This window comes from Chiloscyllium punctatum, chromosome 7 (genome assembly GCF_047496795.1).
Source record: "Chiloscyllium punctatum isolate Juve2018m chromosome 7, sChiPun1.3, whole genome shotgun sequence".
NCBI classification, from domain to species: Eukaryota; Metazoa; Chordata; class Chondrichthyes; order Orectolobiformes; family Hemiscylliidae; genus Chiloscyllium; species Chiloscyllium punctatum.
The window spans coordinates 73,048,342-73,073,131 of NC_092745.1; the positions used below are offsets into that span (position 1 = coordinate 73,048,342).

The following is a 24,790-nucleotide window of genomic DNA, read 5'->3' on the forward strand; positions in this document are numbered from 1 at the left end:
CCACTTAGTGTCACCTACAATCTAGTTAAAGTATATTTACTTTCCTCATCCAGGTCATTACTATATATTGTGAATAATTGTGGTCCCAGCACTGATCCCTGTGGCACTTCACCAGTTACAGGTTGCCATCCTGAAAATGACCCCCTTATCCCAACTGCCAATGCTCTAACCATCAAATGACAGACATTAGGCTAACTGTTTCTTTTGACACCTTCCCTTTTTAAGTAATGTTGTTACTTTCCCAGATTTCCAATACTCTGGGACTTTCTCAGAATCTCAAGATTCTGAAAAGATTACTACAAGTGCATCGACTATCCCTGTAACCACTTCTTTCAATATTCTAGGATACATCCCATTAGGTCCAGAACACTTAACAGTCTTCAGCTGCATTAGATTCCCTCGCACTTTTTTCTCAAGTAATAGTTTTATATTTATTCCCTTCCCTCCTTTTGCCTCTTGATTATTTAGTAACTCTGGAATGCTATTACTGTCTTCTGTTGTAAAGATTAATGCAAATTTTTTATTCAACTCCTCTAACTTTCCTTGTTCCTCATTACTATTTCCCTAGCCTCATTTTCCAAGCGGCCTATACTAATTTTGATCTCTGTCTTTTTTAAATGTGTTTAAAGAAGCTCTTGCAGTCTGTCTCAATATTTAATTGCTTGCAAGTTTACCCTTAAAGTTTATCTTCTCCCTCTTTATTTCTTTTTGTTTGTTTTTTATTGGTTTTCAAAACTTTCCCAATCCTCTGGTTTACTACTAATCTTTGCCACAAATGTCTGTTTTTATTTTCAATTTGATGCTACCCTTAACTTCCCTGGTTAACCATGCTTGGCTTATCCCCTTCCTCGAATCTATCTTTCTCGCTTGGCTGTATCTTTGCCGTGAGCCATGAACTATTTTCTTAAATATCTGCCATTTTTCCTCAACCTACTGCTATAGTCCTTCCCCAGTACACAGCAGCTAGCGTTGTGCTTTATTATTTTATAATAACCTTCATTTCTGATCCAAGTTCCTCCCCCTCAAACTGATTGTTAAATTCTACTGTATTACAGTCACTGTTTTCTAGGGAATCTTTTACTCTCACATCATTCAGTGAACCTGCTTTATTACACACCACTAGATCCAAATAAGTCTGATCTTTAGTTGGATCTACAACTTATTGTTCTTGGAAATTGTCCTGAACACAGTCTGAAGGGTGGTTGATTCCTCTAGCTGGTTCTGAGGCTGGGTCACTCGACCGGAAACGCCAATTCTGATTTATCTCCACAGATGCTGCCAGACCTGCTGAGCTTTTCTAGCAATATTAATTTTATCTCTGATTTACAGCATCAGCAGTTACTTCAGTTTTTATTTTCATTCCTCTCTCATTCAATTGTTACCATATTTGCAGACTGAACAAAGAACTTCAACAGAAGAACAAGCTCATTGAATCCCTCAACTGCAAGTTGCAGAGTCGAGCAGACACTCCGTCCAGCAGCCACGTTCTCTCAGACTCTGAGCAGTCTGACAGGGCATCGCTCGCATCAGAGGAACAGGATTCTACCAATGATGACCTGCAAGTTTTTCATTATGAAGTTGATTCGAGCAGTGAGTACTCTCACAATGATCAGCAGAGAGCAGAGCTTGAAACATGTACTACAGCAGGTATGTATAAAATTAAGATGATTCAAACTTTTAAACACAAACAAAAGCTAAGAAACAAAATGGTTTCTGCAACCTGTTTGATACATATTGAGATTAAATAAGTGCACCAATTTGTTTCTGCAACACTTGCATGAATAAATTACAATGGAAATGAACAATTATTTTGAAGTTTCATGATAATGGAAAGATTATACGATCAGCCTGCTCAGACATGTTAGACACATCTGTGAAGCAGGTGAAACTTAAATCTGGAACTTCTAGTCCAGAGGTAGAGACACGATCACTACATCACAAGAGCCCCAATCACAGGTATTTTCTTATGAACCTGTTCAGAGGTGCTATTGCACAACTCTGGAGCAGGTGGGACTTTAACGCTGAGCCAGGAGGTCCACATTCAAGACACTATTGCTGTACCATGAGGACTCTAAAAGACTGGCATTCTCTAATTAACCTGTTCAGAGATGTTATGACATAACTCTGGTGACAGGTGGATCTTGAGCTGGGTCTCCTGGCCAAATGTAGGGACACTACCACAGTGCCACAGGAACTCTTGAGCTGCTCACTGAAGATTAATAAGATGCAGCTGGCCTCTTTGATGTGAGTTTAACTCGGGAGCAATTCCAACTGGGTGCACGTCTGAAACTCTAAACCCCCCCCCCCCCCGTAATATGGGCAAATCATCAGAAACATTGCACTCCACGACAAAACAAACAGCAGATTATGACACGTATACATACTTTATCCCATGGGATGCTGTCCAAATTTATGAGCACAATGTGGGATTCTACCCATTAAATATTTATGCAATATCAATCCAAACACTTCGCAAAGAAAACACCAAAGTATTACTCACACCTGCATCAATATCATATATCAAGTACAAATATTTATACGAGATATCTCTACTTGTCAAGTAAAATGCCAACTAGGCTCAGCTCTCACCTTTAAATCACAGGTTGTAGTTGGGCTTGATGAGCTGGCTTCTACTGCTTTATCTGACATGCTAACTTTCAGAAAATACATCAAACCAGGTTCCAGTTTGCCTATTCCATTAGTTCAGCTTGGATGTTAAAGATCCCATCGTGTTCTTGAGGAGGGGCAGAAAGATTTCTATGTCCGGGACAATATTCTTCATTGAGAAAACATCAGCACTGGTGTTTTTGGAATGTTGCTGACACTGAATAGCTGCCACATTGTCTTTAATAACAAGATGCACTGCACTCCACAAAGTAGTGGATAACGTGAAGTGCTTTGTATTTTGCAGTGATGAGACACTGTTATGGGTTTGCTGATTGTCATTTAACCATAGTTATTGTAATAGCTATTCTGTTGGATGGCTATCTGTAACAAGCAGCTTCTACTCACTGGTGAGCTAAATGTAAGAAATCAAGGTTTTTGAACACTTGTTCTCCATTCAATCTCTCTCTCTCATGATATTGCTGCTGGCTATAATGTAGCTCATATGTACTGTTCATTCCAGCCTCAGGTGATTACAGAAATGATCTTGTGTCATAGCATTACTTAATGACATAACAATGATCTCCCAGCATCAGACACTGAGCTCATCACTTCATTCATCTTAAATGGACTTTATTTCACAGTTCATTTCTTCTGAGGAATTGAAAATAACTGTACTAGCAATTTTTAACCTCCTCCTTTATATGAACATTTGATTAAAATTTGACAGCCTACACGATGCACAGTTCTGAAAGGTATCCCATTATAATCCACAGCCTGGACTGCTTGGGCTGAAGTTCCAAAATTCAGAAATAAAAACTTTCTGGATGATAGAACGATGTTGGCACCTAAACAGAAGTGTCACAGAAAATATTGCAGATATAAATATTATCTGAAACATAAAACAGTAATAAAACATTATAAAGCAGTAATAAAAATTGTTTGACTTATCCAAATAATGTATCCTCTGTGTTTCTGCTCCCAAAGTACTGTAGCAAAATGAAGCTGTATGAAAATGTCTCATTATTTTAAACATCTCCATTAAACCTCTTTAGCCTTCTCTATACTCAATGGAAATTTCTCAGTTTCTCAAGTACTTCTTCCTAATTTCTCATTCCTTATATCATCCTACACTTGTGTGAGCTTTCTTAGTGGGCACGTCAAAACAGCAGACTATACATTTAAACATAGCATAACAAATATTATGCACAAATTCATCACTACTTATTTAAAGTTGTAATCAATATGCCTATTTATAAATCTCCAGATTTAGTTTGCCTTTTTATGGTTTACTTATCTATCTACCCTTGCACTTTCAGGTTGATGCCCTAAGGTCCCAGTTCAATAATGATGCTGAATTCTTCCATTGCCTGTATTAATAGTCCCACAGTTTTTTTTTCAAAATATGTTATCTCCATTATGTCACACTTGATACCTATGTAAATATTCTGCTGAACTACTTGTATTTTCCTGAAATCCTTTTAATCTTGTTAATGTTTGCTAAACTTCCCACTTTTGCATCAAAAGCCATTTTAATTATCTGTTTATTAGACCAAAGTTTTAAATATGTAGATATATACCAATAGCAACAGCTGTTTAACCTGTCTGTCTTGACATTCATTTTTCTATCCATGCTGCTTTTCATTTTCTTGTATCGTATGCCTGATTTTTTTTCTAACACGCCTCATGTTAATGACTTGATAAAGTACTTTATTTAGTACTCGTTCCCTTTATATAGCTAGGTTGCAAATTTAGCTTGAAATTGCTCAAAAAAACCCCCAAAAAACTAAAATTTCCAGGTCAGAAAAATATTTGTGTGTACATTTGTGTGCTTGTATTATCTGGGACATCTCACGACATTAACATTTACTCTTCTCAGATGATCAAAGTAATTGTGAAAATCCATCCCAACATTCATCTCTCGCATCTGCTTCATCACATGAAAATCAGCCAAAAGGCAGTGCCACCATCACACCCTTACAGCAACCCTGCACGGACACCGTTAAATCAGAAAAAGGTATGGTCAGAGGCTGGTCAATGAATTGAGCTTAAACTGGAGCACTAAGCTTAGTATAGTGGCTTCAATACATGAAGTGGGAGGGAAGCCCAGTTTTTCTTTTCTTTTATGCTGCAGTGTTCTAGAAGCTGCTTTGGTGAAATTTCTGAGCTTTCTCAGTATAAATGTTCAACATTGTGTATGCTGAGCTGGTCCAGTGTAGCACTAGCACCACTTGGTGCGACTTGTCTTCAGGGGAAATCTATTGGTAATATACAATTACTGCAAGACTTTTAGCATGAAAATGATGACATGAATATGAATGGATGTGTTCCCATACTTCTCAGTCACACTGTCTTGCAAAACATCAAAAGAACTCCAAATTAGATATTCACACTTTCCTGAAAGGTCTGATAACCTCAGCGAAATAATGTAACGTGTGAATAATTATAGTAGATAAATAGGAGCACCTTCTGCAAAAACTGCCAAAAAGATTTTCCCACGCAGGTAAAACTGGCAGAACAGCTCTACTGGTTGTCAGTATGCATCCTTTAGTAGTTGCACAGGCTGTATAAGTTGGTTATACTATACTGGAAACTCTGATATTTAGAGTTCAGGTTCCAACTCTGCAACACCGGAAATGAAATTCATCAAATCTGTGCCCAGACCATCTTTGCCATTGAAGCTCATTGTGTTCATCGATCTTCTTTAAGGAGATAAACCTGTCACCAAATTCCATTCAATAAAACAGCATGGGATATCATTGATTATAAAACATAGTCACTGTGGTACGTCCATCAGTACTGTCTTGTGTCAACCAAAAAGGCTTAATAAATGCAACATTTTCCAAATCCCAAGAACAAGCACATTCTTAAGAGCAACTTGGCAGAAAGATGAATGTTCATTAGCTGCCATAACACACTAAATAGACCTCTCACTTTGGACCCGCGATAAACCACGTATTGATAAGCCTCAGTTGGGGCAGTAAATCTGTACAATGCAAACCAATTTAAAGTGTTTGAAGGGATAATGGGTTGGCCCCTGCTCTCTATGAAATCATTTTGATGGTACGATTGTTACAAATGTTCCTGGGCTGGGGGAAGAAAAATAAGCCGCGGCTTCCATTCTTGATCATTATCCAGTAACTCGTGCTGCACAAAGTGTTTGTGTGTAGAGATTGGATGCAGGTTGGATTGGCCCCTTCATTGCCTCACCCTCAGTTTGGATTCTCACATGAAGCATGTCTTTTGGATGAGAGAGCAGCTGGTGATTCAAATATATCCAAGTAATAACTTGAACTTTTCGGGAAAAGAAGGGAGAAATTTGGAGGAGAGTAAGAAATATTTCCTTGTACAACAAGTAGTTTCCAATTCATTAATGTTTTAATCTCTGCACCCTTACCACTTCAGAGAGCTGAACTATCAGACCATTTTTCTCAGATTGTCACCTGCCAATGCAATGTAAATTCAGCAGGACCTGGTGAACAGAAAGAGTCAAACCACATATTAGCAATTCCTAATCCTACACAACAGGAAATAGGATTTGAAACGTCTCTGCATTTACTGTGTGTTATGTTCAAGTTTCAGTTCTTAAAATATTTTTCATATTATTTCTATTTCCAATTCTCCTGTTAATCTATAGGCCACTATTGCAGCAGTGTGACACCAAGCACTAATACCTGTCAGGCTTCATATTGTGCTGACTTCCCTTGTCAGTTCAGAAGCTTGCCCTTTGGCCCAGCTTACCCCACAGCCTCAACATTTTCCCTGGCCGAGGTCCAGCAGGAACTTCAAATGTTGCAAAGACAGCTGGGAGAAAGTGAGAATTTTGCCTGATATTCTGCTTGGATAACAGACCTGTGTAACTGAGCATGTGCAAAATAGCATGATATGGAGTGGGGGTATAATTGGGACACTAAAATAATTTCTGTATTGTAACTTTTCATTTAATTTTTCCTCTTTAAGAACGGACATTTGTTATACTTTTCTTCTAAACTATTTTTCAACTCAGAGGTTCAATCACTGATCTGTGTTAAACAAATTTGGAGACTGAATAGGCTGGAACTGTTTTCCCTGGAGCGTCGAAGGCTGAGGAGTGACCTTATAGAGGTTTATAAAATCATGAGGGGCTAGGGTGGGGGCGTCCAGAACTAGAGGGCATAGGTTTAGGATGAAAGGGGAACAATTTAAAAGGGACCTAAGGGGTGACTATTTTACGCAGAGGATGGTGCGTGGATGGAATGAGCTGCCAAAGGAAGTGGTGGAGGCTGGTACAATTACAACATTTAAAAGGCATCTGAATGGGTACATGAATAGGAAGGGTTTAGAGGCACCTGGGCCAAGTGCTGGCAAATGGCACTAGATTAATTCAGGTTATCTGGTCAGCATGGACGAGTTAGACTGAAAGGTCTGTTTCCATGCTGTACATCTCTATGACTCTATCATAGCTGAAATGGTTATAGTGACTCTAAATTTGGCCTCAACATCATAGAAAGTAAAAAAAAAGATGGGCTTCCCATTCCTGAACACAGAGCAGTAATTCTTGTTGGTATATGTTTATGTAAATGTCATGGAACAATAAGATTAAATTAACTGGAATACCCTCAACAGTTGAACAGTCTGCCTGCTCTTCATATTGAATTAATTGGGTGAAATGTGCATGGCAACTGGAACCATAGAACATACCCACAATTGTTAACACTGTAGGACAATTGTACCTCCCGGTATGTGAGGAAGGAGAAAATTGGCAAAAAGAAACAGGGTAAATTTAACCAACCTGTGCCTCTAGCATACCTCTGATGCCGGATGACAAGCAGGCTGGATTAAAATTAGAGTCTAGATTAGAGTGGTGTTGGAAAAGCACAACAGCTCAGGCAAAAGCCCTTCATCAGGACTGAAGGATTAAAATTACACTACTATATTTCCAATCAGCATTTCGTTGGAGTATGGCTCAGCATTGAAGACATTGAATTTACTCTTCTATCTCAAACCTTATTGTGGACATGAATTGTGTTGGAATTTCCTAAGAAATTCAAGGTTGGCATTCAAACAAAACCGGATTAATAAATGTAAAATATGGCAGGCTTGGTATCCGGGAATAATTATAACCTATTATTTTAACGTTGTGCTATGCAAATACCTTGCACTGGAAAATTAAGTAATTGAGTAGATGCACAAAATGATGTTTTACATCTCCAGTGATGAGCCTCTGATCAAAATACAGAGTATTTTTGTGATAGATTCACACAATACCCACAATAACCTTTCACTGCAGCTTTGAATGCCTTGTTTGGGCCCAAGAGACATTCATTGTTTAGCATGATGAATACCTATTGCTATTAACACTAAAATTGCTAACCAACAACATTTGCTTGTACAAATGACAAATCTTTTAACCTTTGACACAAACTAACATTAATGAGATTGTTGATCCTCTAATATTTCATGTATGAGCTGCAGTTCTGTATAAACCAATAAGGTGGGTAAAATGCCAAATTCTATTGCATGATTTTTGAAAATATATCTTATTGAAAGGATTTCATTGTGGCCTATGAAGTTGAGTGAAGAGGAGCAGATGTGGATATGGTAACATTGTGGAATGAAACAAACTGCTACCAGATCCAACATTTCCTGAAAGAAATCAAGGAATTTGTTCTTCATGAAAAATCTTTGATATGATACATTTAGTGCTGATGACAAGGAGGTCCTTCAACAGTTGCACATTATATAAGTACAATAATTAAAAACTACTAATGTTACAAATGGGCATTTATTGTTGGCCAGACATGATGGTTTGAGTTATTTTTGCATTTTGTAGACTTCTGTAACTCTTTGAAAGTCAATAAGATGTACATTTGCTGCTTCTGTTATTTTTTTCTCCCCCTCAACTTTCTGAACCTCCACTGAAAATAACTCTTGCAGATATGACCTTTTCTGGGACAGGCACCGGTATGTCTCCACATTTAGGACAGGTTGGCTGTATCTCTCAGTCCCACAATGCACTTCACCAACAGCAAAGCAATACCAACAACTTGCAGGAGATCTTGCGAACCAGTAATAGTTATTTGGACAACAGTGCTCTCTGGGAAACAACTATTCGACCGGTGAGAATTGGTACAGTTGGGGATTTGTCCTCTGGATCATCAGGATACCAATCGGGCACTAACATGGCAGGTAAAGAAATTTTTGCTTTTTAATTCATTAGACCAGCATTTATTGCCCATCTGGAATTGCCATTGAACTGAATGACTTGCTAGGTCATTTCACAGGGCAAATATGAGTCAACCACATTGCAGTGGGTTTGATGTCATTGTAGGTCAGACAGTTTAAGGACAGCAGATTTTCTTTTCTATAAGATATTACTGAGCCAGTTTGGTTACTATGACAATTGCAAGTGGTCACATTATATTTTTTTTATTGAATTCAAATTTTACCATATGCCATGATGATATTCAAACCCATAATTCCCAGAAGATTAGAGTCTGGGGCTCTGGATTGCTAATCTAGTTGCATTGCCATTATGATAAATACTTGGTTAATGCTTCATACTGATGTTATACAACTTTGTAGAGACTATTTTGGTAAGGCTAGAAATGAGGAAATGTTATCCAGTGTAAATGCTGTTATGACCTCCGCTTCCCGATCTCTATAAACTCCTCCAATACTAGAATCATTCTACATTTCTTTAACTATAGTGTTCTGTATATTTTCTTTACCTTTGCCCATTTTTAACAACTGTGCTTTCAGGCACTAAGGCACTGTCTAATGGTAATATTCACCCACTTAATTGAAACCATACCCAATCAGGTTGCTGTATTATGCCTTGGCCAAAAAAATTAGCTCAGGATAAGAAGAATCAGAAGGGCACTTACAGTCATAGAGTCATGGAGATGTACAGACAGAAATAGACCATTCGGTCCAACTTGGGGTGGCACGGTGGCTCAGTGGTTAGTACTACTGCCTCACAGCGCCAGGGACTCAGGTTTGATTCCCGGCTCGGGCAACTGTTCTGTGTGGAGTTTGCACATTCTCCCCGTGTCTGTGTGGGTTTCCTCTGGGTGCTCCGGTTTCCTCGCACAGTCCAAAGATGTGCAGGTCAGGTGCATTGGCCATACTAAATTGTCCATTGTGTTAGGTAGATTAGTCATAGGTAAATTTAGGGGAATAGGTGGGTTGCTCTTCGGAGGGTCAGTGTGGACTTGTTGGGCCAAAGGGCCTGTTTCCACACTGTAGGGAATCTAATCTAATCTAACTCGTCCATGCCGACCAGATATCCTAACCTAATCTAGTCCCATTTGCCAGCACTTGGCCCATATCCGTCTCCACCCTTCCAAGTCGTGTAAGACCCCAATGCCTTTTAAATGCTACAATTGTACCAGCCTCCACCACTTCCTCTGGCAGCTCATCCCATACATGCACCACCCTCTGCGTAAAAAAGTTGCCCCTTAGGTCCCTTTTAAATTTTTTTTCCTCTTACCCTAAACCTCTGCCCCCTAGTTCTGAACTCCCCCACTCCAGGGAAAAGATCTTGTCTACTTACCCTATCCATGCCCCTCATGATTTTAGACACCTCTATAAGGTCACCCCTCAGCCTCCAATGCTCCTGCACTCTTACAGTTTACATGTCCTCTTTTGTGAAAAATTACAGTTGAGTAGGAGGCATGTGACAGTCATTCCCTGGAATGCATTATGGCTTTTTTTAGAATTCTCTACTGTCTAAAATTTTCTAAAGCCATCCTTCCTTCATACCTCTGTTTGTTCGTCTACAATCATGTTTTTGCTTTGATCACCAATACGTATCTGATTTTAGTGCAGAGTGCTGAGGGACACACTAATAGTTGGGGCAGCTGCCTCCAAGGCACACTGGGGAAAGATCACCTTCTAATGTATTTCACTAAAGTAAAATGAGGGTCCGTTCAGTTCTCAGACCCCTCAATGCCTCAAAATTAAAATTAATAGTTTCTTGCATGAGTAGAAAATGCCTTTGTTTTTGCAACTGCAGGGAAGCTCTGAGAAATGTCAAAATTCTATGTTTTACTGCGTTTTTCTCTGCAAGGATTGTGCTGAACCGATTTAGAACCTTTGTATATAACTTAGAGATGATATTTTTTGACTTAAGACTATTTTTGCAATTAGAAATATCTGATTTCAGTGCAACTCTGTGAAGTGTCTTTAAGGTCTTTTTTGCATTAGAAAATCATGAAATGCAATTGGGTATTGTAATTAAAGCTTTAGCTATCAAATTCTTAAAATTACTGTGACCAATTAAAATATTAGGGAGTGAAATAGATCTTACTATACTCCATATAAATTAATTGGAGGCCTTTTAAAGGGATTGCTGAAAAATGCAGTCAATAAGTTGATTTTGAAGAAAAAACACTTGGCTTTGAGTGGAGGCGGAGTGCTTCTCCTGACCCCATTTGAAGACTGTAATTGTTTACAACTTGGAGCTAGAATTCCTTTCCACAATCAGAGAGCTATTAGTCTGTCAGGAGCAAATGAGGATGAGAAACACCCTGTGAATGGGAGAGCACAAGAGAGCCAGATGTTGTGTTTGGAGGAGAAACTTCTCTCTGATTCTGTCTGTGTATCTCATGTGTGGGACAGTGGGGGTCGCTGGTGGCCCACGCAATTGATTCTTTTTCCTGGGTCATTACGTGGACAAATTCCACATTTTGCTCTTTCCTACTACACATGAGGTGTGCAGCAAACAATACTTGTTGCTGGACTGTGGAGTAACTAGTTGCTGTTTTGTGGTTTATGTCATGCAATGATTATAATCTGGTGTTTGTAGTTTAAGATGGAAGGGACACCAAGGATGACTGAGGGATTGGGCTGGATTGACATGTGCAGAGGTCACTGACGCTGACCAAGGGTGGGTGAGAAGGCAGCAGGGTAACCAGTGGAGGACCTGAATAGATTAATGTAGGCATCCTCTCCAAGAACTAAGTCAGTGAATGCCTCCGGGTACCTGATTAAATATGGCTACACAGCTTTCAACTCCTTGAGGTAACAGCAGTAGTGCTGATTTTCTGCTTGCTCCCAGCCAGAAAATTAGCTGTGTTCTTTGTATATCCCTATTAAATGGGCTGAGGGGCAAGGAAAACTAACCTGCCCCTGAGCAGAAGTGATGCTTGCCTCCGTATCTAATGATTAACTTAGACTGTGCTATGGCCTGTTCACCCACTGGGTTGAATCCATATCTACTCAGGTCGATGAATTAGCTTTGACGGCAGTAATGTTGTAATTATGTCCAGGTCAGGGGAAGAGGTAGGGATGGGAAAATCAGAAGGGTGCTTTTTTGTGATGCATTCCCCACTCTCTCACATAAAGTGCAATCTTTTGTGAAAAATTACCATTGAGTAGGAGGCAAATGGCATTGTTCCCTAGCATACATTAAGGTTTGCAGAAGACATGCCAAACAAAAGAAAAAAATGAAAGTAGAAATAAAAGTTTGATTGTCTCCTTGTTGATGGTAATATATTTTTTAAAAAGTGAGTTGTGCTTTTGTTATAACTTTTTATTTCTTTTGAGTGTAGGTGCAGAGTTGCTGGAAGAACATCTTCGGGAGATTCGTACAATGCGACAACGCCTAGAGGAGTCTATCCATGCAAACAACCGACTTAGGGAGCAACTCGAAATGCGTCTGGCTGCTGCAGCCATGGAAAATGGTAGGATGATCTCAGAATTCAGATGTTTTACATTCTACTTCAAATAGTTGTGATTTTGATGCCAAAGTAACTTACCAAAAGATGTTTGAGGAAAAACTTGTAAAAAATGTAAACCGAGACTATATACTTCATGCTCCCACAGCAACATCAGAATTAACCTAGTAGGTAGTACAGCTGCATGACGCTGGGATGATTCTCATTGCAGTTTTCATTTTGAAGGCTAATTCCTAATCTTTACCTGTTACACCTCTGCAGCAACGTGACTGAGATGTGAGGTTCAGCAGATCAGGATACTAAACCTGTCTCTTTATATTGAATAGGTAAACCCTGGCCGTCTCCCAGTGAGTTCTCGGATATTCAGTTTGGCATTTCTTGATGGTTCCGGCTGTAGTGGCTGCTCCTGTGGCATTAGCGCCATCTTTCTTTGGAAACCATTTCCTGCCTGTCTGATTGGCTCTCCCCTCCGTTATATTACCCTGAGGATACACCTCCAATGATGTGTCCTCTTTCTTCAGATGCAGCATCAGAATGGCCATGTAAATGTTGGTGCAGTTGAACTGTAGATCCTCCAGATGGGGCCTTTTGGGGGTGAGCTAGTCCTTAATAGGGCGGCAGGCCAGCAGCAAGAACCTGGTAAAATGTGGCCCTGGATTCTGCTATCTGACCAAGAAGGTTCACCCATCCCCTGCTAACTATCTCTCAGACTAGTGGAACAAATCTACACAAAGTACTTTGTATCTTTGTTATTTGAAGATACAAAATAGTACATGTGTCTACAAGTTTATCAGATGACTAATCATTTGACACTTTGTCAGATGCTGATTAACTGGAACCCTTGATGCAGATTTTTCACTCCCAGCATTTGTTTCTGACTTGGTCCTCCTCATTTTCTTGTAGCTGGTGCTCCAAGCAACATCTACATCCAGGGACTGGAAACAATGACTCAACTGTCAGAGGAAAACCGAAAAATGAGAGAAGAGATCCTGACTCTGCACAGCCGGCTTTCTCAAGTGCCCATGGGTTAGATACTGAACAGAGCTGAAGTTTCTGTTTTAAACAAAAACTAAAATTCCCTGTTTTTCTCAGTAATTAGCAGTCCGCGAGTTGCAGTCTCAAATATTGCACTTTTCAAAGCACTTGTTCCAACAGATTATTTTGGTTGTTCATTAGTTGATAAATAAAATGAACAATTCTTCAGAGCCGTTCGATATTTCTCATGTAGAAAGCAGGAACACTGATGGTTACAGCTTGAAGAAATGTGGGGTATCATATGGAGGAATCCTCCAACCATATTCTCATCCTTCACTATATGTAAAAACATCTTTCAGCTGTATCAGTCATTCCTCCAGAGGCCTATGAGGCCAACAGTTCTTCCAAGGAGCTATTTTAAGATAACTGCTTGTTTAGACCAATACTTAGCATGGTGCAGCTGTAGGCTTGTCTTCCTCAAATGTAAAATAACAATCTTGTTTCTAGTTAGTGATGTTTCACCTCTACATTTGAAAAGGAATAGCACGAATGTTGTTGGCATAGTGCTGAGTTATAGAAGATTGGAAAGAAAGTTTCTCCATCTCTTTGCCTCCATTGCTCAGTTACATCTACATGGATTTAGGTTTGCAATCAAAAAGAGAAATGGTTGAATTCCACATTTAACTAGTCATTCGAGGATAAAGATTTGGTGTCAAAGGAAGGAAGAAATTAATAATTACTGGATGAAGCCTATATATGATCCCAAAAAAGTAGGGCGAACTACATAATGAGTGATAGGTTTTTTTTCTTATTAACCTGCTCTGTCAGGATGTCAAACTTTACTTTAGTATCTTTCTTGTCATCCACAAGTCCTGCTGAATTTAATGGCCCCATCACAATGGCATGCTGCTGGTGGTAGCTCCCACCTTCACCTAATCTACTTTTCAGCACTGCCACTGATGTTACTCTTGCCAGAAGTACAGAAAACTTCCCAAAATGTCTGTACCTTCAGAAGCAGTAATGTCGGTGATAAATGCTAAACAAATTAGCTCTTTGAACATCCTAACTATGTTTATCTTTTGAGTTGTGTAACCCATATAAGGAGCTGGTGCGACAAATACAACCTTTGTGTAGTAAGCAACAGACTAGCTGAGGAACTTCTTAATCCATTGCTTAAAGTGCCTTTGAGTGCTGGCTGGTGTTGCTGTACCTGGTGCAAATTCTCAATAGGAAGTGTAACTCGCAAGCAAACAAAAGTGTAGGTTACACCTACAATGTTATTAGGAAGGGAGTTCCAGGATTTTGATCAGTGACAGTGAAAGAACAGCAAGTGCATTTTGAGTCACTGAAATGTCATCCTCAAAGTCTATTCATCATCTATCAGCCACAAGTCAGGAGTGTAATGGAATACAGTCTACTTGTCTGGATGAGTAAAGCTCCAACTGTGCTTAAGAAACTTAACACCATCCAAGACAAAGTAGCCCAATTTATTGGCACCCTATCCATCACCCACAATATTCATTCCCTTTATCACTGATCATAGTGGCAGCAGTGTGTATAGTCTGAGATACACTGTAGTGATAAAGCAAAGTTCCTTAAACAGCACCTACCTTCAAAACCATGACCTCTACAATGCAAAAGGACAAGGATAGCAGATGCACGGGAACACCACCTCCAAGTTTCCCACCAAGCAAAACACCACTCTGTCACTGTATCTTCACCATCACTGTTCAAGATCCTGAAATTCTGTTCTTAACAACACTGTGGGTGTATCTACATTATGTGGATTGTAGCAGATACAGAATGTAGCTCACTGCCACTACTTCCAGTGCAGTTAAGGATGGGTATAAATATTGGCATAAATTAAAACGCTTGCATCTGGTGAAATAAATAATAAAAACATCAATGGTATATAGCTTGGAGGGTGGAGTAACTTGTAGGTGGTTTTAGTTGCATGCATCTGCTGCCCTTGTCCTTCTAGGTGATAGAGATCATTGTAATAGGATGCCATTATGTACCATATAACTTTTCATCTCTCCATTTCACTCTGTTCATTTAAGATTCTCCTTAAAACTTACCACTTGATCAGGTTTTGAGGCAAATTCCCCATTCCTCCTCCTTAGCTTGGAGTAGATTTTACTTATACCTTGGTGAAAAGGCAAGAAATGTTTTTCCATATTAATCAAAGCAAGTTATTTTTGTTTTCGTTTAAAAGTAAAATTTGCAACTTTTATATGCAATCTTCATAAATAATACACAATTAATGTTTAACATTGGTTGTGAAATTAATTGTTTTTATTTTAACTCCACAGAACAGGCCAAAGAAATGGAGCAACTGAGGGAGAGTCTGTTAGCAATCAGGGCTAGATATAAGCTGCTGGAGACTGAGCTGGATCAGTGGAGAGAAGAGAACAACAGATTGCAGGCCCAAGTCAGGGACACACAAGAGGAAGCGCTACAGCTCAGAGAGCAACAGCAATGCAGCCAAAACAAAAACAAAAGGTATTGAAACCAATGTTCTATTTTTCTAATTTATGTATATGCCAGTGATGTTCATTCTACTTGTTCCAAGAGCTTGCATTACTCAACTGTATTCCACTGATACAATCCATCTAGCTTTGAAGTTCCTCAAAAACTGTTCACTGGCATTGTCGATTGTCAGAAAAACCCATCTGGTTCACAGATGTCTTATGGGGTTGGAAGCTGCTGTCCTTACCTGGCCTCACCTACTGTGACTGACTCCAGACCCACAGCAATGTGGGTGACTCTGAGTTGCCTCTGGGCAATTTGGGATGCACAATAAATGCTGGCCTAGGCATCTACATCCCTTGAATGAATATTTTAAGAAACACAATATGTCCTGTGCATTTCTGATTTTAAGTGAGCTGTTTCAAAGAATTAAAAGTTGACTGTGTATTTTCATGCACGGTTTATGCATTTGCATTTCATACAGATAATGGGCACAAAAAGTCACAAACTTTACAGATGTTAAGTAAAATGTGTTTGAATAACTTGCATCCAATTCTTAGTGGATGTGAGTCCAAATTACAGAATTGGCATCTATAGTTTACAAATATGTTGGCAGTGAAGGTAACAATAGGCAGTGTGTAGAATAGAATTAGTATTTTATACTGAATTGAAGCTGATTGCTGGAGAGTATAGAGAGCTCTACCCACATATACCTGTTCTACACTTATACAATGCCTCTGTGTGCTGGCTGTGATAACAAAGCAAAGCCAAGTGACATTCTTCATTTGTTACGTTCCATACATTGGTCCTTACATACCATACTTATATTGAAGCAGAATGGTAGCACATCATTGACAAATTAAACCAGCTGATGGGTTATGATAGTTCAATGAATTCCATTTCCAAAACAGGGATTAGCTCAAATTGTCAGTGGGGATTTGAAGATCTCACTGAAACAGATTGTCTTAGATTTGTGAGCAATAAGGAGGTAAAAATTTCCTCTGTGTGTGTATTGTAGGCAAAACCATATCCTTGTTTCAGAACAAAATTTACATTTTTTGCTTCAGAGTAGGCATAGATGAAATCTTATAGACCTATGTTAACTCTATTCTTCCTCTTTTGCCTTTTCTGTTTTGTGAATCTGCCCAGGCTTTTGCAGGAGATCACTATGCTACAACAACAACTAAGTGAAAGTCACCAGCTACTGCATTCTCTCCAGTCTGAGATTCAAGTGTATGAGAGGCTGTATGGAAAGAAGAAACCTTTCCAAGGTAGGAAGAGTCTATTCATATTTAAATTCTTTCAGTTCTATTTGAATTATAAACTATTCTGAAAAGCTAGTGAAATCTAATTCTAGATTTTTGAATTTATTATAAAATGATTAGAATGCATAAGAAAGCCCACTTAGACTGTCAAGCCCATGCCAGCTCTGCTAGAGAAGTTTAGCTAGTCCCAGTCCCTGGCCCATAGCTCTGCAAATGTTTCTCCCTCTTGACTTTCTCTATTTCCCATTGGAAATTAAATTTATTTCCACCACCCTTTCAGGCATTGTGTTCCAGATTATAAACACATTGATGTGTCAATATGTTCTCCACTATTTGGAAAATAAGGTATCACTATCCTTCATCAATCACAAAATCTCAGGCAATTTGGCATTATAAATTCCAGACTTAGAGACATAAAGATCACAGTTATAAAAGTTGTGTTTTCTCCCTTACAGTTTATTCTGGAAGTGCTCAGCCCCACAGTGACATCCGTGACTTCCTAACCCAAATCAGAGGCCTTCGGATTCAGCTGGAGCACAGTATCCATACTAATGGCTGCCTACGGAAACAACTGAAAGAACAGATGGATGAACATCGACCAGCCAACCTTAATATCAATCATTCATCATCTAGCGAACATGGCAACAGTAAACAGATGTTCCAGGGTAAGACGACTAGAAATGTAGTTAATATATAGAGTGAAATTAAAGTCAATGCAATGAGAAGTGATTTGGTGGCCTAGTTAATAGTGTAGTGAAAGGGGGATGTAATGGGACAGAATTTAAATCTTCTGATTACTGAAACCATTTAGATTTGTTCTGGAATGTGCTCCATTTTTTGCTTTTTATTTACAATTTTCCTGAATTACTAATTCAAATACAAAGTATTGAAGCACTTTGTGCTTAACTCAGTTGCTGCCAACAAACTTAAAATCCACTGAGAGAAACACAGTTGTCAACTTTGTACTCTTAATGTGTTTGGCTCCCTTGGAAAATCTTGAAATAATTGTAGCTTTTCAATTCTTCTCATTCAATTGGGTCTAATTTTGTTAAAGATGGAGAGAGGTGTTAGAAAAATTGTACAGTGTCCTGGCAAGGTCACAGTTGCATATTTTGTCATGATATATCAATGTGTTATATCTGAATATGTTAAAAGTCTTGCACCAAGTGTGAAAGGGTTACACTTGTGGAGCTGCAAATGTAGCAGTCCCTGCTAATCTGCAAATTTCCTTCACAACAGTGGTTAATCTGTAGTTGGTCTCAATACTTTCTGAGCATAAAGGATCAGGAAAAGTTAAACAATTACATTCAAGTTGGAAACTGATTTGGTGTCATCACCACATTTGGAAATACTACAGTTGGTCCCCACATCCAAATCATTTGTATAGATTGTGATAGCACTGGAGCCAACCATTGATCCTTGCAGCAAATCACTAGTATCAACCTGCCATCCTGAGAATGAGCTGCTCTCTGCTGATTATAGTTCTTCTAAGATTAAACTTAAGTATAGCTTTTCCTCTTTCCATTTATACTTCTTTGCAGATTGTGTGCCATCGCCACCTGTTCGAGACACTGGCTTGTTCTCACCATTCCAATTGCACTCAAAGGCAACTTCATCAATGGAGGATTTTAAAATGGAAGACACATCACATCAACATGGTGGGTATACAGCTTTATTTGTCACTATTTGCTATCCTTCAATTAACTAAAGTTTGAATATAGCTTCACTTGTTTCCTTCCTACCTCCTTCCTTGCTTTGGATGGGAGAGCAAGGAAAAGCAATATGAAAAATAGAGTACAATCCTGAAGCGTGCACAAGAACAGAGAAATGTGTGACACAAGCATAAACCACTGAAGGAAGCAGGGCTTGTTGAAAGGTGATTAGAAAAGCATATGGGATACTGGGCTTTAGAAATATAGACAGACACGATAAAGCCAAAAAAATTATGATGAACCTTTATTGAACACTAATTCAACTTCTGATGAAATGTTGTGTCTAATTCCAGACACTATACGAGGAAAGGTGTAAAGATTTTAGAGAGGATGCAGAAAGGATTTGGAACAATGGTTCAGGGGATGGGGAACTTCAGTTACAAAGATAGATTGTAGAAACTGGGACTATTCTCAAAAGAGAAGATTTGATTGAGATATTTAGAGTAGATAGAAAGAGGCAGTCCTATTACATGAGGGATGGAGAACCAGAGGACACCAATTTAAAGTAATTGGCTAAAAAAAAACCAAAGGCAACATAGCAAGCCCCTCATTATGTGGCTGGTAATGACCTGCAATGCACTGCCTAAAATAATAGTGCAGGTAGAAAAGTTGAGCTTTCAAAAGGGAACGGGTTAATCATCTGGAAAGAGATAATTGCAGTACTCTAGGGACACAGCAGGGGAGTGGGACTAGCTAAATTCTCTTTAAAGAAAAAAGCTTGACGAACTCAGTGGCCTCCCTTTGTGATGTAATCATTCTATGGCTGCTGTCTGATAGAATGGGATTTAGGTCTGTTGCATCCTAGGAGACTGACACTTATACTGAGCTAGCTTATTTTCACAATGCTAACAAGATGGGAGTGTGAGGAAGTGGAAATATCTGCTCTTTAACTTGATATGCACTCTCAATTATTGGACTCAGATAACACTTGTGGTTGGTATGGAAGTCATGTTGTGGGTTTTAGAGTATGGAAACACTTTTTTTTGATACTGTTATGATCCTGGATGGGACATTCAAATTTACATTACAGTCTGCTTAAGGACCAGTAAACATTTCGTTTGGAGACAAAGTTTGAAATCTCAGATAATTACTTAGAGAATAAAGTTACAAGATTCCACAGATTTAAGCAATAAAAGTAAACTTTATATTTGCTGATCAAAGTTGTAAGTACACCTTGTACTCTTAACATCCAGAATGAACACAAATTAACAGGAAAACTGCACGTGAGATGGTCAACACAATGAAAACCGATCCATCAAATTTCTCAGTAACTCACTGAGACAAGAGTGATTTCTTTGAGTCACAAAAATTCTTTAAAACATAATTCTCTCCTGCAAAGAATTTCAGCCTTTCTCCATCAGAGTAAGTTTAATCCATAGCCCAACAGCAGCTCTGCTCCACCTGTGTTTTATCATAACATAATAATTTCATGTACTCTGTTATCCCTCTATTATTTCTATCAGTTTCTTCATAAGAGATTTGCACAAAACTATATAAAATGACATGGAGCTCTTAGTTCAGACGCTGAAAATTAAAATGAAATCGAGTATTATTGTGCAGTAATGGGGAGGTGATTGTGTAGTTGCATAGCTGCTTGACTAGTAATCCAGAGACCCAGGTAATGCTTTGTGGGTTCATATATGAATCCAACCATGGTAGATGGTGGAATTTGAATTTTTTTTAAAATTAGATGAACGGTCTAATCATTGAGTGTAATGTTAGTCCTACATGGAGAAAATTCTGTCCTTACCTGGTTAAAAACAGAGCCATCACTTAGCAACAGAAACAGCCAAACTTGGCCATGTTGACCCTACAATATCCTGGTTATAGAATCATAGAGACATGCAGAACAGAAACTGACCCTTTGGTCCAACCAGTCCATGCCGATCATAATCCCAACTAAACTAGTCCCACCTGCCTGCTCCTGCCCTGTATTCCTCCAAACATTTCCTATTCGTGTATTTATCCAAAAGCATTTTAAACGTTGTAACTGGGCCCACGTTCACCACTTCCTCAGGAGGTTATTCCACAAGTGAACCACCCTCTGTGTAAAATAAATTGCCCCTCATGTCTTTTTTTAATTTCTCTCTTCTCACCTTAAAAATATGCTCTCTAGTCTTGAATTCCCTCATCCTGGGGGAAAAAACCCTATCATTAACCCTATCTATATTCCTCATGATTTTACAAACATCTGTAAGGTGTTTGTAACATCTGTATTCCTCTCAACCTCCTAAGCTCCAGTGAAAAAACTCCAGCCTTCTTTTATAACTCAAATCTTCCATACCCAGCAACATCCTGGTAAATCTCTTCTGAACCCTCTCTAGTTTAAAAACATCCTTTCTATAACAGGATGATCAGTGGACTCAGTGCTCCAGAAGAGGCCTCACCAATGTCTTGTACAACCTCAACATGACTTAAATGGCAAGGAGAAAAGCCTGAGTTGTCTTTGATATTGATAGGCTATATGGGCTGACGAGTGGTAAATGGAATTTAATCCCAAAAAATATGAGGGTTTGTATTTTTGGAGGATCAACAGGTACACTCTTGCCTTGTTGGATATTAGGACTCTAGGAAGTACAGAGGATCATAGGGACCTTGATTTGCATGTCCATGATCCTTGAGGACAGCAAGATAGTTATGAGGTGGTTAAGAAGGCATATGACATACTTGCCTTTATTAGTCAGGGAACTGAATACAAAAGCAAGGAGTTAAGTTGGAGTCGTATATAACATTAGTTAGGCCACAGCTGGAGTACTGTGTGCAGTTCTGATCACCACACTGTAGGAACGATGTGACTGCACTCGAGAGGATGCAGAAGAGATGCACCAATGTGTTGCCTGGGTTGGAGCAATTCAGCTATGAAGAAAGACGAGATAGGCTGAGGTTGTTTTCCTTAGAGCAGAGAAGGCTGAGGGGAAAATCTGAATGAGCTATTTAAAGGTCTGAGGGGCGTAGATAGAGAGAAACATTTTCCCTTAGTTGTGGGGCCAAAATCTTGGAACTTGAACATAGCAGGAGATTCTGTGTGGAAGATGGTAGGGTTATTGGTAGAGTTTACTATTCTGAAATGTGTCAATGTCAGAATAGGGTTCACCCAGTTCAGGGGTCAGTTAGAGAAAGTTTCGAGACTAACTGTGAACTCTTTGCTTTAAGGGGGATTAGCATCTCCTCTGTTTCCCACACCTCTGCCCTCACACAACCACCCTCCAACCACAACAAGGGTAGAGACCCCCTAGTCCTCACATTCTACCCACTAGTGTCCAAGTCTATAACATTATCCTCCGCCATTTTTGCCACCTGCTGTCAGACCCCATCACCAAAGTTAATTTCCCTCTCCACCCCTATCCACTTTTCGCAGGGACCCGTTCCCTCCACAACTTCCTTGTTAGGTCCACACTACCCACCAAACCCCCCTCCACACCCGGAAGTTTCCCGTGTAGCCCCCTCAGCTCCTTCAAAGGCTCCAAATAATCATTCCAAGTTTGGCAAAGATTCACCTGCATTTTCTCTAAACTGATTTATTTCATCCGTTGCTCTAGATATAGTGTCCTTTACATTGAAGAGACCAAACACAAATGTATGGCGCGGTTCAGCTGACATTTTTAGTCAGTATGCTCCAATCAACCCCATCTTCCAATCATCATCCATTTCAACTCCCCCCTCCCATTCTCCCAAAGACATGTCCATCCTGAAACTCCTCCACCATCAAAACAAAGCCCCACACAAGCTTAGAAAAAAGCCACCTCATCTTCTGCCTCGGGAGCTTCCAACTAAACGGCCTTAACATAGAATTCACCAGCATCCAAATCTCTCCACCCCATCCCCCCACCTCATCCCAGGTCCAGCCCTCCATCTCCATCCCACCCCCCTTAACCTGACCTCCCTGTCCATCTTCCTTCCCAGCTATCTGCTGCATCCGTCCCACTGACCAGTCACAACTATATCCTACCTGCATCCATCTATCACTATCCCACCCACCTTCCCCCCAGCCCCATCTCACCCTCTATTTATTTCACAGCCCCTTCCTCCCCCCTCAGTCCTGATGATAGGTTTCAATCTGAAATGTTGTCTCTCCTCCTCTGATGCTGCCTGACTTGCTGTGCTTTTTCCAGCTCAATTCTTTATCCACCACGCAAAACAGTCAATTTAAACTATTGAATAAAAGACCTCATATCCCGTGATACTCTGAATTGTCCTTGCCAACTGGCCTGTAAACTACACAGAGCAAGGGTTTCATTCTAGAGAGTTTGGGGAGAGGAGTCTGCTCTTTAATCTGTCAAAACTTTGATAAATCTTTGCTTTGTGCATTTTGGAAGGTGTCCTATCTGAGTCTGGCTTAGTTCAGAATTGATAACAAGAGTCACTGCTTATTCATGATATGTTAAAAGTTGCCAAGATGCTTTCATGCTTCATCAGTCCAATTGCTGTTCCCATTCCACGCATTTCCTGTCTTTATGGGCTTGATGAGAATGGTTTGTATGGTCTACATAGATTTTGGCAAAGTCTTGACAAAGTTCCATATGGGAGACAGTTGTGAAAGATGAGAACACATTTGATCAATATGTGAGTAGCAAGCCAAAATTGACTCAAGTGGCAGGAAGCAAAGGTCAGCATGCTGTTTTTGTGACTGGAAAACTTTCCCATGCAGTTTCATAGGGTTATGTCAGGGTTTCTTGCCATTTGTGTTATACATCAGTGAATCAGGGTTAAAAATCACACAATATCAGGTTATAGTCTAACAGGTATAATTGGAAGCACTCTAGCTTTCGGAGCATTGCTCCTTCATCAGGTGATAGTGGAGGGCTCAATCCTAACACACAGAATTTATAGCAAAAATCTACAATGTGATGTAACTGAAATTATACGCTGAAAAATTGATTGGAGTTTTACATGAATTCATGCAGTTTTTGAGCAAAGTACAATGTAACCCTGCAAATACAAATTCACCCCACAAACGTATATGTGTGCATGTGGGTCTTTGTCTGTCTGTGTGTGTCTGTCTGGGTTGGGGATTGTGTGTGTGTGTGTGTGTGTGTGTGTGTGTGTGTGTGTGTGTGTGTGTGTGTGTGTGTAGTGAGCGTAGAGTGTCTTAAGTCTGTGTGGGAGTGTGTGTGTGTAGGAGTGTCTGTGTGTGTGTGTATATAGTGCAATGGTGGTCACCTGTAATGTGACATGAACCCAAGGTCCTGGTTGAGACCCTCCCTATGGAAAAGTGGTCCAGGCCATTCGACCTCTGACCTTCGGGTGACCATCCTCCAAGGCGGTGTTTGGGACAGGCAGCAGCAAAAAGTAGCCGAGCAGAGGCTGATAGCTATGTTTGGTACCCATAGGGAGGGCCTCAACTGGGACCTTGGGTTCATGTCACATTACAGGTAACCGCCATTGCACTATACACACACACACACACACACACACACACCCGCACACCCGCACACCCTTACAGACACACACATTCCCACACTCCCACATGCACCCCCCTCACAGACTTAAGACTCTCTACACTCACTACACACACACATACACTTTCTCACACTCACAGCCCCCAACCCAGACAGACAAAGACCCACATGCACGCGTATATTTTGTGGGGTCAGTTTGTACTTTCAGGGTTACATTGAACTTTGCGCAAAAATTGCATGCATTCATGTAGAACTCTGAACTCAAAAACTGCATGAATTCATGTAAAACTCCGTTATCTCACTTTTTAGATTAGAATCAATCTAAACATCATGGCATAGACAGAGAACACAGGGGGCTAACACCTTCAACATATTGTCTAGCTATCACCATTGTTAACAGCTAACCTGAGAATGCAACTTTTTAGAAAAGGGTTTTGTGACTTACACATGAAAGAAGTGAAACTATCATGGTATTCGAACAAATGAAGGACTTAACAGACAATCAATTTTTCAGTGTATAATTTCAGTTACATCACACTGTAGATTTTTGCAATAAATTCTGTGTGTTTGGATTGAGCCCTCCACTATCATCTGATGAAGGAGCAATGCTCCGAAAGCTAGTGTGCTTCCAATTAAACCTGTTGGACTATAACCTGGTGTTATGTGATTTTTAACTTTGTACACCCCAGTCTAACACCGGTATCTCC

General features: G+C 39.7%; 2 protein-coding genes across 14 annotated transcripts in view; one reads left to right on the forward strand and one right to left on the reverse strand.

Moving 5' to 3' along the window:
* pde4dip (phosphodiesterase 4D interacting protein) overlaps positions 1-24,790 on the forward strand; it is a 466,622-nt gene that overhangs the window by 421,863 nt on the left and 19,969 nt on the right. For 9 of the 12 annotated variants that reach the window (XM_072573987.1, XM_072573990.1, XM_072573980.1 and 6 more), the window contains 10 exons: positions 1,394-1,647; positions 4,484-4,621; positions 6,242-6,418; positions 8,521-8,772; positions 12,138-12,269; positions 13,167-13,289; positions 15,551-15,740; positions 16,857-16,978; positions 17,428-17,637; positions 18,514-18,630. In XM_072573987.1, coding sequence (XP_072430088.1) covers positions 1,394-1,647; positions 4,484-4,621; positions 6,242-6,418; positions 8,521-8,772; positions 12,138-12,269; positions 13,167-13,289; positions 15,551-15,740; positions 16,857-16,978; positions 17,428-17,637; positions 18,514-18,630 — 1,715 coding nt within the window. The remainder of the gene's footprint in view (positions 1-1,393; positions 1,648-4,483; positions 4,622-6,241; positions 6,419-8,520; positions 8,773-12,137; positions 12,270-13,166; positions 13,290-15,550; positions 15,741-16,856; positions 16,979-17,427; positions 17,638-18,513; positions 18,631-24,790) is intronic. The other 3 variants (XM_072573983.1, XM_072573986.1, XM_072573988.1) reach the window with 3 other exon arrangements.
* Positions 1-24,790, reverse strand: part of LOC140479803 (5'-AMP-activated protein kinase subunit beta-2-like) — a 161,788-nt gene that overhangs the window by 67,491 nt on the left and 69,507 nt on the right. The gene's annotated exons all lie outside the window — the stretch shown is intronic.